General features: G+C 42.3%; 1 protein-coding gene across 1 annotated transcript in view; it reads left to right on the top strand.

Annotated features, from left to right (window-relative positions):
• SSPN (sarcospan) overlaps positions 1–13,212 on the top strand; it is a 39,585-nt gene extending 26,373 nt beyond the window's left edge. The window contains exons 2-3 of the mRNA XM_068971775.1: positions 6,443–6,529; positions 12,847–13,212. Of these exons, the coding sequence (XP_068827876.1) occupies positions 6,443–6,529; positions 12,847–13,212 (453 nt within the window). The remainder of the gene's footprint in view (positions 1–6,442; positions 6,530–12,846) is intronic.
• Positions 13,213–13,751: the final 539 nt, after the last annotated feature.

The raw sequence follows: 13,751 nt of genomic DNA, 5'->3' as shown, positions 1-13,751 counted from the left end.
GGGAGCCCTTGCTCAGAATCCAAGACTGTTGTTCCAGAGAAGCCTGGCGAGTGTCACTGCTCATGATCAAGAACTTGCCCTTTCCCGCCTGGGGAAGCCAGAACACCCTGTCTTCCTGGCATGCCCAGGTCCTGCTGGCTCAGGAAACAAGACTCTTGGTCTGGTATGAGAAATCTGCTTCGCTCCCTGTGGTCATAAAGCCTTCAGCTTTAACTATTCAATAAATCCTAAAGGAAATCAATCCTGAATATTCACTGGAAGGACTGATGCTGAAGCTCCAATACTTTGGCTACCTTGGGAAGAGCCAACTCATTAGGAAAGACCCTGATTCTGGGAAAGATTGAAGCTAAAAGGAGAAGAGGGCGGTGGGGGATAAGATGGTTAGATAGTATCCAATGCAGAGGGGGGTGAAACCGGGCTCCTCTTGAGTTTGGCGGGACACTCGGTGTTCCACTCGAGTGGAGACGGGTATGTCGGGGAACTTCTTGTGTTGCAGCAAGGGTGTGAAGAACCCTTTCGAAGTTCAAGAAGGAAGGTGTGATTTCCCTCGAGACGCTGCAGTGGAAAAGGGCCTCATCTCGCCTGGAGGGGAGAGCCTCCTGGTTTTTCTCCAGTTGTGGCAGGTTCCTCTTGAGTTACGATGGGGACCTCAGGGACCCGCTCGTGTGGCCTCAGGAAAAGCAAGTCGCCATGCGAGTTGCAAGGGGCCTCTCGGGATTCCTCTCCAGTCAGTGCCAGGTCCTAACTCCAGGAGATAGTGAAGGACAGGGAAGCCTGGAGTACTGCAGTCTACGGGGTCACAAAGAGTCGGACACGACTTGGCGACTGAACAATTCAATAAATACTACTTTTCTATAAGGTGCTTGCATTCTAAATTCCAATAAACTCTCTGATAAAGAAGTATTGTTCTCTATGACTGATTCATACTGATGTTTGGTAGAAACCAACATAATACTGTGAAGCAATTATCCTTAAATTAAAAATAAATAAATTTAAAAGCAAGTTACAAAAGCATACTGTAGTACGGTGAGACTTACACAAATTTAAGAAATAATATGATACTATGTTTTGTTATGGAGATGTATGTAATTGAGGGTAATGGGAAAAATTATTAGGGAAGTTGCAGATCAACCTCAGGAGAGTGTTCATCTTTGGGACTGGGAGTGTAATAATGGTTTCAATTGTATCTATAATATTTTGTGTTTTAACATTTATCTAAAACAATTTGGACAAACATTAAAAAAAAGTATTGTTCTAATATGCAGAGCTGTAGGTGAGAAAATGAACTCCCTCACTCTCCTTCCAGAACCAATCAAGCCAAGAAGTTAAAATATGTTGGATCGATCCAGGCTTTATAGTAAATAACCTATACTAGGATATAGAAGCCAGAGAAGGCAATGGCACCCCACTCCAGTACGCTTGCTTGGAAAATCCCGTGGATGGAGGAGCCTGGTGGGCTGCAGTCCCTGGGGTCGCTAAGAGTCAGACACGACTGAGCGACTTCACTTTCACTTTTCACTTGCATGCATTGGGGAAGGAAATGGCAACCCACTCCAGTGTTCTTGCCTGGAGAATCCCAGGGACGGGGGAGCCTGGTGGGCTGCCATCTATGGGGTCGCCCAGAGTCGGACACGACTGAAGCGACTTAGCAGCAGCAGCAGTAGCAGCAGCAGGATATAGAAGCTGAAACTTCTAAAAATCCAAAAGGATGATCATTTTCATAGTATTTAGACATGTCATGGGGTACAACCAAAGTTAAGAAGTGTATTTAAGGTGCTTTCTGTTCAAACTATCCAAAGGTTCTTCATAACTGGGTAACTTCTTTGGCTCTTTTTGTTTTCCTTAGACTGTCTCTGGGTGAAACAGCATTTCTGATGGTTTCCATTGCCTCAAGGGCTTATCTTCAGCTCAGACCTCTTTCTGAGTTCTAGGCCCATGTGACTGACCTCTGAGTTCATGTGGGCTTCACTGATTTCAGTTCCCATTCTGCTTTTCCTCTTATTAAATGTGACTTATTAAATGCGAACTCCATCCACCTGGCACCTCATGGCAGTAACTGAGCATCTCACGGATCCCTCCCTCTCCTTCAGCCCTCACATATAATTAGTTCTCAGAGCCCTAAATCCACTTCCTTCACATCACTCAGACCCACCTATTTCTCTCAGTTACCTGCTCAGGCACGCTCCATTTCTCTGTAGATAAGAACAACTTTCTAGCTGGTCTTCCTCCCCTAATCCATGCTTCACAGCCAGAAAGACCATTCTAAAAGGCAAAGTCAATCACATAACTCCTTTGCTTCAAATGTCCTAGACTGAAATGAGTCCTTTGTGACCTACTTCCTGTCCATCTCTGCAGGCTCATCTTTTGCTTTCTCTTCTTCCATCCTCTGCGCCGGAACTACGGGAGAGGATGTTTACTGTGCATTTCTCCATGCTTTTATACCTGCGAGTACTCTCTCTACTCTTCCTCACATCCTTCTGCTTGATTTCTGCTTACCTTTTAAAATCCATCTAAGTTTCTTCAAGTTACCTTCAGATTAATCACCCCTTCCATGTATTACAGCAGACACAGTCTAGTACTTACATGGTATTGTAACTTCACTCTCTTTCCCCACTGGACTGAGAGCTCCTTGAAGGCTGAAACTTTTTCTTATCACTCCGTTCCTGGAGATGTTGAAAAAAGTCTGGCCTCAAAAAAAATACTTCTATCTAATGACTAAATGAAATACTCTAAGAGTGTATGTTCCTGTGGTACTTTTTGCTGGAAACAAGCTAAATTAAGGCTTCAGAGAAGTAGATATTACTGAAGTCAAAAAAATTGTGCAAGGAAGGCAGAGTTAGATTTTTAAGATACTGGTCAGTTAGGCTTGATTGTTGGAACGTGTCTCTCCTAAAGACAAAGGGGAGAGTCTTGGCAGTTGCCAACTTCCCAGCAGCCGCTAGGGACAAAAGCAGTTACGTGGGAGAGAGCCTGACTCTGTGCACCTGTGGACAGATGTTAACAAAGGACCCCAGACACGTGCTTAGGGTCTGACAGTCCCCACGGAAGCAAGTTTAAAAGTCTTCACTGGGCTTGTGGCCAATAAACAAAAAAAGGTCTTTCTTCCATTGTTTCAGTTCTGTAGATTCTTAATTTGAAAAATACATAGTAAGCCCCTATAAGCCTTATCAAATTTACACTTCCATTAGATATATTTAAACATTTTAAAAATGTATTTATTTTTAATGGAAGGATAATTGCTTTATAATATTGGTTTGATTTCTGCCACACATCAACATGAATTAGCCATAGATGTACGTATGTTCCCTCTCTCTTGAATCTCCCTCCCTAGATATATCTTTAAAACAAACTTTGAAAAATAATTTCATGCCTCACTTGAAAATACAGCCACATTTTGGACTTCACGAATAATTTCTGTATCATTACCTCCACATTTGTCAATGCTCTGCTGAAAAGCTGCCTTTCTGGGTTCTATCTGCTATATTTTCTACCCAAACCTTTCCAACCCACATTCTTGTCTCTCCACCAGACATGTCATCTATGTTCTTTAACCATCAGCCTATCCTAGTGGCAGAAAACCCTGAAAACAGCTTGCATTCAAAGAAGACTTGGCTTTGGCTTCACAGCCCAGTGGAAACCTCACCAACTCTCAACTTGGGAATCTGTGAGGGCACAAGATACTTACTGATTTTGTCATCAAAGGGAGAATGGAATAGAGGTTCTACCTTAACATGCTATGTGGGCTTTGTAAATAAACAGATCTACTGCTCTAGCAGAGATGGTCTGAGGTTCAAAGCTGGCCCTGGAGGGTAGGAGTTATGATATCGCCAAACCAGCCATTCAATGACTTGCTGGGCGACTCTCAGCCACACTTCCAACTTTGTCTCTAGGAAAACTGTGCTTATTGGAAAACGCAGTTTGGTTGCTTATGTTTTCCATCCTAAAGTAGAACTTAGCAACATTTTAAGGTTTCCAAAGTTGAGTGTGAATAGGTATGCTCTGATTAGGAACTATCAATCAGAGTTTAAGAAACTCTAATGCACTAAAAAGGAAATCAGATCAAGCATGTTTTCTGTCGGGAAGCCCAGGTGGCACAGTGGTAAAGAATCTGCTGCCAGTGCAGGAGACACAAGAGATGTGGTTTGGATCCTTGGATCGGGAAGAGCCCCTGGAGTAGGAAATGGCAACCCACTCCAGTCTTCTTGCCTGGAAAATTACATGGACAGTGGAGCCTGGCTGGTCCGTGGAGTCGCAGAGAGTCGGACACAACTGAGCACTGTCCACACGCATTTAATGTGCCACGTCTTCTTCATCCACTCACCTGCTGATGGACACAAGGTTGCTTCCATGTCTTGGCCACTGTAAATAGTGCTGCAGTGAACTCTGAAGTTCATACCTTTTCAAACTAGTCTCTTCTCCAGAACATTATTCAGCTATAGAAACAAATAAAATAATGCCATTTGCAACAAATGGATGGACCTAGAGATGATCACATTAAGTGAAGTCAGAAAAAGCAAAATATCATATGATATCACTTATATATGGGCTCTTAAGAAATGATATAAATGACCTTATTTACAAATCAGAAATAAATTCACAGATATAGAAAACAAATTTACAGTTACCAGAGGGGATAGTGGGGGTGGAGGGGGAGATAAATTCGGAGTTTGGGATTAGCAGATACAAACTGCTATATATAAAACAGATAAACAATAAAGACCTACTGTATAGCACAGGGAACTATATACAGTATCTTGTAATAACCTATAATGGAAAAGAACCTTAAAAAGATATATATATATATATATATATATATAGTGAAAGTGTTACTTGCTCAGTCATGTCTGACTCTTTGTGACCCCATGAACGGTAGCCTGCCAAGTTTCTTTGCCCATGGGATTTTCCAGGCAAGAATACTGGAGTGGGTTGCCATTTCCTTCTCCAGGGGATCTTCCTGACTCAGGGATTGCACCTGGGTCTCCCGCATTGCAGGCAGATTCTTTACTGTCTGAGGAGGGAGATAAGTTAGGAGTTTGGGATTAGCAGATAAATACTATATATAAAATCGATAAACAACAAGGACCAACTGTATAGCACAAAGAACTATATTCAATGGCTTATAATAACCTATAGTAGAAAAGAACCTAAAAAAGAAATATATATATATATATGCGTGTGTGTGTGTATCTGAATCACCTTGCTGTACCCCTGAAGCTAACACAACATTATAAATTAACTGTGCTTTGATTTTAAAAATTGTTTTAAACATTGATTCTGTTTTATAAGCTGCCATTCCTCTTGAAGCCTTCTTTCTGTCAGGCGCAGCCCCGCTTTTTCGGTCACTAACACTCAAGAGCTTGAAGATAGCTTTCTATTTCTCCCATTCCACTGTCCACCCATCAGTCACACAATAGTCAAGATGTACAGATTTTACTTTCACTTCGCCTTTCCTCTCACCTCTTTCTCTGGCTTTGTCCACCACCCTCTGAGCTCTGGCCCACTGGATGGATTAATCCTGCTTTTAGATTCGTAAAACAAGATTCTGATGTCTTCACCGCCAAGCCACCCAACACCCACTGCTCATTTTCCTGAGCCATGTCTTGAAGAACGTCATTCCCCTGCTCAAAAGTGCTCAAGGGAGCCCCACTCTTTGCTAAATCAGGTCTATCTCACCACCTACCTTGCCTGCTCTAGCCTGTGTTATTTCCGCTGTGGATACATGTTCACCCTTCTTTCCACACACACTCCTGTATCTGTGCTCTTGCCCATACTGATTCACCCCAGCTACCTGATTTAAGGTCTGGTTCCAGCACTTCCTAGCTTTGTGCTTCTGTTCCCTCATTTATAATACAGGGATCATAATAGCACCTACTTCATAGGGTTTTGTCCTGATTACATGAAGAAATCCACACAAAACTCTTAGAAGAGCCCCAGCCACAAAGTAAGTATCCAGTGACAGTTAGTGATCATTACTATTATCGTCATCCCTTTCAAGAACCATTTCAGATCCACCTCTTTAGCAAAGGCTTTTTTAATTGCCCAACTCAATGTTTTGTTTTTTTTTTTTCCTCTTTTTGTACTTCTCTGAATAGCATTTGACACAGAATGCCCTGCCTTAGAATAGTGTGTGCACTTATTGTCGCCTGGCCTGGACTATACAGTTACTGAGGTTGAGGAAGTTTTGTTCATCATCGTATGCACTGAAGGACCTTGCATAGCACCTGGCACATCAAAAGGACTTCATAAATACTGGCTAAATTGAAATAAATTGACTTTCCTATTTTTAAAACTCCATTCCAAGCTGAGGAAAAATATCCCATAAAGATAAGCAAATGAAGTGAACACCTTGATAACAAGGATGTTACTGGTGAAAGACACAGAGATTGATGTCATTAGGAAGCTTGCCCTGATAACATCCTTTCATCCTTGTTCTTGGTTGCAGGTCTGCTTAGTGGCCTATCTCGGTTTGTTTATGCTTTGTGTCTCCTATCAAGTTGACGAACGGACATGTATCCAGTTTGCCATGAAAGTAAGTTGTCATTTTTCTTTCTCTTTTATTGTCACAGAGAAAGAAACATGAGTACAAAATCGGAGGACTTTTTAAGGGGTTGCATATCTGATTATTCTAGAAATTGGATTTTTAGACAGGCCAAAAAATGTTTTAGGAGGGCATTCATCCAGCCCTCAGAGGTAATGCAGATTTTTTTTTTTTTTTTGGTAAGTCTTAATTTCCTTGAACTGGATTTGCATGGAGCATATGAAGTCTGTCCTCCAATGCCCTTAAAAGGAATATCGAAAATTTGTCAGTTCAACAAAACACTTGGCTAAGGAAAAGGTGTCTTAGATCAGTGCCCACTTTCCTATGTTGGGCTTTTTTTTTTAGAATGCTTTAATAACAAAGCAGTCTAAGTGCATTTCCCCTTATAGGTGGGATCACTGAGACAGAGAAAAATATATTGGGTGCACCCAAATGATCTGTGCCAAGAGTCTGGGGCAAAGGTGGGAGATTGGGATATGGTTGGTGTAGCAAGTGTGTGTGTCTTTCCTGTGTGTGTCTTTTTCCTGTTAGAGACGGTGCATTTGGTTGGAGCCAATTCAAGTACACAGCATTTTCACTGCACAGTAGAATCTGCTCCAAAGGGAAACACAGACACACCCTTTCAGAGTTTAGGGAGATAAGCACCCCACTCAGCCATCAGAGTTAGTAGAAATTCAATTCCTACATTCTCTTTTGACTCCTGCAGCAGAGAACAAAAAGCTTTCTGTTATGTTAGTGGTGGTTTTTTTTGGGGGGGGGGTATCCACTCACATTGTTTACTTTTCTTCTATAAGAAAACACACAAAAACTGGATACTCTTTAGTTCACTAAAATAAGAAAGCATAAGGCATAAGAATAAGTTAACTATATCATTTGGAAATTACAAAAATGAAGAAAATAAGATGTCAGTGTATTCTAGTATCTTGACATAAAAAACAGTGTGCTGATACATACATATATGTATATATTTAAGTCACTGTAAAAGATCAACTAGTGAAGAAATACTCAAATTATTTTGACTAGCAAAAAAACTGGCTACACAAAATATATGGTATGATCATACAAAAATAAAATAGCTCTTATGTACAGAGAAAAAAATAGTTTCTCTGAGTGGTGGGATTATAGATAACATTCTGGTAGGTTTTTCTATTCAATTTTGAGGTGTTCTCCAATAGTTAGATGTAACTTATCTAATTTAAAAATTGAATGGATGCTATTTTAAAAATTGATAGAGTTAGAATTTTGGTGGATATGCCTCACTTGGAAATTTTACTTTTTCTGTCTGAGGGTGTTCCTTAAAGAAGTCCAGACTAAGCAGACATCATCCCTGTTTACTTTTAGAGTAGAAGTCTGAATAAACTGCAAGGCTTAGTAATGTTTTTTTTTTCAAAGCCAGAGAGCCTAGTAAGAAATGATATGTTAAACCATGTGAACTTCGTTCATGAGGTTAAAAGGGCTCTAAGCTAGGTTCATCAATTTCTGTGAACCGCCCTCATCTCCCTCTCCCTCTCCCCCAAGATCCCAGGAGACAATAGAGGCAACAGCATCATCTTCAAAGAGGCCCCTAAAGCCTAACGTCTTCACTTAAGGTGTAAGGACAAATAAATAAAATAAAAAAGGCATTGCTAATGTCAGCCAGGTTGAGAAGTCCCCACTAGGAAGATCTCATTAGCTATCTTTTTTTTTCCCCCACCTGTGACAGACATTGAGAAATACAGAAACACTTTCTCTTCTCCTGAATGTGACCTTTCCTGATGCTAGTTTCCAGCTCTCTAAGGTGCCCGCTGTATTATCTTCAGGTCGAAAATGAGCTTCAGTCAATCTCCGGGTTTTCCAAAGTCAAGACAGGTTACAGCCACTCTACCCTTGTGCTTCTTTCTCATCGTTTAAAGGAGAGGGGATGAAACACACCTTCCTGTGGTGTTTCTTACTAGCAAAACCATTTTATTACTTTGGAGAGAATTTATTTCCTTGTGTTGAACGCCCAGATGGCCAACACACACACACACACACACACACACACACACACATTTATTACTTTGGAGAGAATTTATTTCCTTGTGTTGAACGCCCAGATGGCCAAAACACCCACCCACACACACAGACCCTACCCCCCCACTCCCCGCCGTAAGCATCCTTCCATTCTTCTCCCTGGATTCTGCTCCTGGGCTTGGGGGGCCATCTGGCCGCGGATTGGGCCTCCTGCCTATTCTCGTGGCTCTATCTTCTCGGGGCTCACCTTGATGGTTTTCAGAATCGTGTCTGGTTCATGTGCTTGCGGAAACACTCGAGAGGCACATTCTCCTACGAGGGTATTGGAGGCGCAATGGCCCAGTACCCACCGCCCTCCGGGAGGCCCCCTGGCTGCCGCCGCTTCCCCCTGCCCATCGAGGAGCAGAGGGGCCTTACCCTGCCTGCCATCGGGAAGATAATTAAATTGAAGCCGAACCGCCCTCCTCCCGAAGTAACAACGCTGAAGCGGCGGCCGGGTACCAATTAGAGGCGGCGAGCGCGGGGCCGTGGTTACATAAGTTGCAGGGGGCGCCCGCCTCCGCCCGCTGTCCTGCGCCGGCCGCCGGCGTGTTACCCGCAAGACAGATGAGGCCGGACCGCGCTGCTAGCAAGATATATTCGCTGGCATTCCCAAGGTCATCGTAAACACTTTCATTGATAGTTTATTTGTGCCTTGTAGGTAAAACCAGCCACTTGATTTTAAATTACAGATTCTGACTCAGAAGCTTGTTGCTGTCGGCTGAGTTGAAAGCCGCGAAGGAAAAATGCTATAACGCTGCAAAAGTGGCCCATAGGCTTTGGCCGATCAAGTCTATATTTATGTCTTGAAATGGAGAAGAAACTTGATACTGTGGCTCACTCTTGTTTACTTGGCCCGATGCTTTTCTGCAGTGGGAGAAGCAGACTCACCATGTGTGAGCTAGTGCACCAATGAAAATGTATTCGTATTTAAAGGAGCGGAGGGGCATGGCTTTCATTGGTGCTCTTGAGGCTTTTAGCATATTTAAGATACTCGGTTAAAACTGAGTAATCTCTCCGTATTTGTGTAAATATTTACATCTTTTATACAAGCCAAGTATGTGTTGTTATTCTCACATGACACAGAAGACAAAGTCAGTAGGATTGATATCCTAAAAGTCCTGAGAACAGGCAGCTCTTTCCACGTCTACTAATGTGTTTATTTCACACATACTTAAATAGTGCTACTGAGTACCAGCCACTGTTCTAAGCCCTGTACATATATCAACTCTTTGGATCCTGGGAGTAATGCTGTGAAGCCAGTGTTAGATGAAGAAACAGAGGGACACATGGGATTGATTAATTTGCCCAAGGTTCATAGTTAAGGGGGGAGAACCAGGATTCTAACCCAGGCTGTCTGGCTCCCCAGCACATGCCTGTAATCCTCATCCAGCCCTGCTGTGCACTTGGTAAATGTCTTGGCAAATCTTTTGATCTTTAGGCCAAAAAGTTCTCTTTTAAAAAGAGACAAAACTCTCATTTCAGCAAATGGATTTTCATAATGGTTATGAGAAAAAAATGTTTTTGCAACAATTTGACTAATTTACAGATCAAGAATAAGGGATTATTGTCATTGTTTTGAGATAATGCATCAGTGGCTGCTCTAGAAATTCTCTAAGGATATATATGTGAGTGTGTGTGTGGGTGTGTTATGACAAAACGTCGTTAGTACCATCCATTGATGACAATAAAATGTGTAAAGAATATTCTAGTTGGGGCCTTTCTAAAGAAGCGGATGACTCTCGGGTGGGAAATTATCCCTTTAATTTAAGCCTTCTCTGCTGGTAGAGTCTCTGCCATATCCATGTTCCCAGAGCAATTTGTTCCCAGTCCCCTGTGTCTGCGCTGGAGACGCAGCTTCCAGCGGCAGGCACGGGCCACGTGGCCAGCACAATTTAGTCTGGTCCTTGGTATCAAGGGCTTGAAGTCAGTTGTCAAGCCTGAATATTTCAAAACAACCCAAAACGTTTCATACATTCTGCCTCGATGACCCCACAAAATAAATCTATACATTTTAGCCTATTTTTCTAGAAAATATGCCCAGTGAAAATTTGGGGGATAGGCAGAACCAAGGCCATCCATTCAATATTACAAATCAAATAGTTCCTCTTAATTTTTATTAAAATAGTGCCACTGTGTGTGTTTGTGGTTCCCTTCCTCCAAGAGAGAATAAACATGTTGTGCATAGGTTATCCTTGTTAGGTCCCTGAGATAGAGGTTTCCATAAACTGTGTCACATGTGAAGAAACGTGGGTTATATGTGACAGTCCTTCTCATATGATTTGAAAATGAAAAAGGGACTGTGTGTTTAAGATAATTTTGTTGAGAAGATCCCAAGAATCCCTGCATTCTTTGCTCCTGCAGCCACGTGACGTCCAAGTGGCTTTAGCCAGGTCTATTCTCTTCTTGTGTCTGCAGCGAAGCTTCCAAGCAAACCAGATCCATGCACAGAGCCCCAGCACACACACCCACACCCACACACACACACCATACCACATACCCCATTCAAGAAGGAAAAAATAAATTTGGAAGTATTCTATATTTAAGACTTGAAATTGTCCCTGTGTGGAAAATCACTTATCTGTAGGACTTATGTGCATGTATTTTATAATCTTACATGTATGTTTTTATTTTGAGTTGCATTTACTTGGAGGTAGGGGGAGGGCATAATCTTTTCAGAGCAATTTTTTAATTGGAGGATAATTGCTTTACAATGTTGTGTTGGTTTCTGCCATACAATGGAAATCAGTTATAATATATACTATATACTATATATATATATATATATATATATATATATATACTCTTGCCTGGACAGTTCCACGGACAGAGGAACCTGGAGGGCTACAAAGAGTCCAAAGAGTCAGACATGACTGAGCGACTAACACTTTTAAAGATATATATATATATATGTATATAAATCCCCCTCCCTCATGAGATTCCCTCCCCCTCCCTCAGATCAACTTTAATCTGAACCTGGACTGGATGTGCCTGATCTTCCTTTGAGGAGCTCACATTCACCGGAACTGCTCTATGGGCACCTTTTGACTACAGGTGTGCAACTCTTACACTAAGAACTTAGTTCAGTACACCAGTGCCAACAGCTGGGGACTCTGTTCCTTATCTAGATCCTCAGTAGGCTGGACCATTAAGAGGAAGGATTCCAGTAGGGAAGTCCAATCACAAGATTTCTTGTTCTATAAAATGGTTTATATAGCAGTCACATCAACAAGTATTCACAATTTCATGATCAAAATATTTCAGGTTTAGGGTAAATGTCTGAGTTGTTCAGGGATTCCATGGTTCTTTAATAGCAGAGTTACAACTTTCACCAGACTTTTCCATTCCAAGGCTAACACGCAGGCTAATGGTGTTTAGAACCTTGGTGACCAAGGGGCCAGAGGGACCACAGGTGACCAGATAATGAAGCTAACGTGGAGTAACCTACTTTCTGGAGATATATATATATATATATATATATATATATATATTTTTTTTTTTTTTTTTCCCAGCTACCTCTGACTGGGGATATTGGCATTCCTGGACATAGTTTGGCAACCACTCCATTGAGCATCTTCCCATGTGATGCTAGTGGTAAAGAACCTGCTTGCCAGTGCAGAAGATGTAAAAGACCCAGGTTCGATCCCTGGGTCAGGCAGATCTCCTGGAGCAGGAAATGGCAACCCACTCCAGTATTCTTGCCTGGAGAATCCCATGGACAGAAGAGTCTGGCAGGCTACAGTCCATGGGGTTGCAAAGAGTCAGACATGACTGAAGTAACAGCACATACACAAGCCACTGAACATAGTTTCTTGTTTTTTTATTAACACATGTTGCTAGTTGACCAATCATTGCCAGTTTTGGCCAACACAGTGTTTACATTGCAGAAACTTGTTCTCCGCTCCTAGGGTTGTTGCAGTCTTTATGTCAGCAATCGTTAAGGTCAAAACAAGCACAGTCTGTCCTTCAGGGATGGCTCTTGTGTTTGGGATTCATCTAAGCTGCCTGCTACACCCACACACAAACAGCCCCAGATTAAGCTCAAATTGTTGGCTTGATTCATGAAAACACCCTCCATCTGTACGGCAAATGAAAAGACCATCAGAGTTCCAGGAAGGCTCACTAACAGTCCATAAGGAGCCATTGTCACGTCTTGGGCACCACGTTTCTGAGGATAGAGGGGGAGCTTCCTAGGAGAGAAGTCTTCTGTATTAGCTTTGGCGGTAGTCATCCAGCATTCTCTGTAACTGGAAAGCCTTTCTTCTGCTTTCTTGCAGCTCTTGTACTTTGTGCTGAGTGCCCTTGGCCTGACAGTCTGTGTGTTGGCCGTGGCGTTCGCCGCTCACCACTATGCCCAGCTCACACAGTTTACCTGCGGAACCGCGTTCGACTCCTGCCAGTGCAAACTGCCCTCCTCCGAGCCCCTCAGCAGGACCTTTGTGTACCGGGATGTGACTGACTGTACCAGCATCACTGGCACTTTCAAACTGTTCCTACTCATCCAGATGATTCTGAACTTGGTCTGTGGCTTGGTGTGCTTGTTGGCCTGCTTTGTGATGTGGAAACACAGGTACCAGGTCTTTTATGTGGGTGTCAGGATGTGCTCCGGGACAGCTTCCGAAGGTCAGCAGCAAAAGGTCTAACATTCTTGCTCCAAGGTAGAAGAGCAAACAGCAGCCTGACTAACTGAGATTTTTTTTTTAAAGAAGAGAAAAAGAAGGAAGGAAGAAAAACTTTTGACAATAATCAGTATTCACCATTCTAAATGAATATTTTTCTAGTTTTCAGGAAATGAAAGAGCATTTTTTCAGGTTTCCTTAGTATTTTTTTTAATAAATTCTTAAGATCTAAATTGACTTTGAGATGTTAAAAAAAAAAAACAACCCACAGAACACAGAGAAAGGTACAGATCTACCTTAGAGCCTGGAGTCTATTCTTAATACTCCTGTATCTATTGCTTATATAATCTTCTTTCCTGTTAGTCCAGCTTGATTAGGACAGTTTCAGGCCCACTTGCTAAATTTTCTAGACTCTTCCTCCAGCCTCTCACCCTTCCTGCCATGATTGTCACTGCACTTCAGAGGAAGGCAGGAGGCAGAACTGAACAGCCAGGGTGACTCTCTCTGTTCTATTTTCCCTGGTAGAGATGTCTCCAAGGCATAGAAACAGCCTAAAAGAGCAG

Source organism: Capricornis sumatraensis, chromosome 4, assembly GCF_032405125.1.
Source record: "Capricornis sumatraensis isolate serow.1 chromosome 4, serow.2, whole genome shotgun sequence".
Lineage (NCBI taxonomy): Eukaryota > Metazoa > Chordata > Mammalia > Artiodactyla > Bovidae > Capricornis > Capricornis sumatraensis.
The sequence above is the reverse complement of the archived record's forward strand: the minus strand, read 5'-3'. Positions and strand labels throughout refer to the sequence as shown.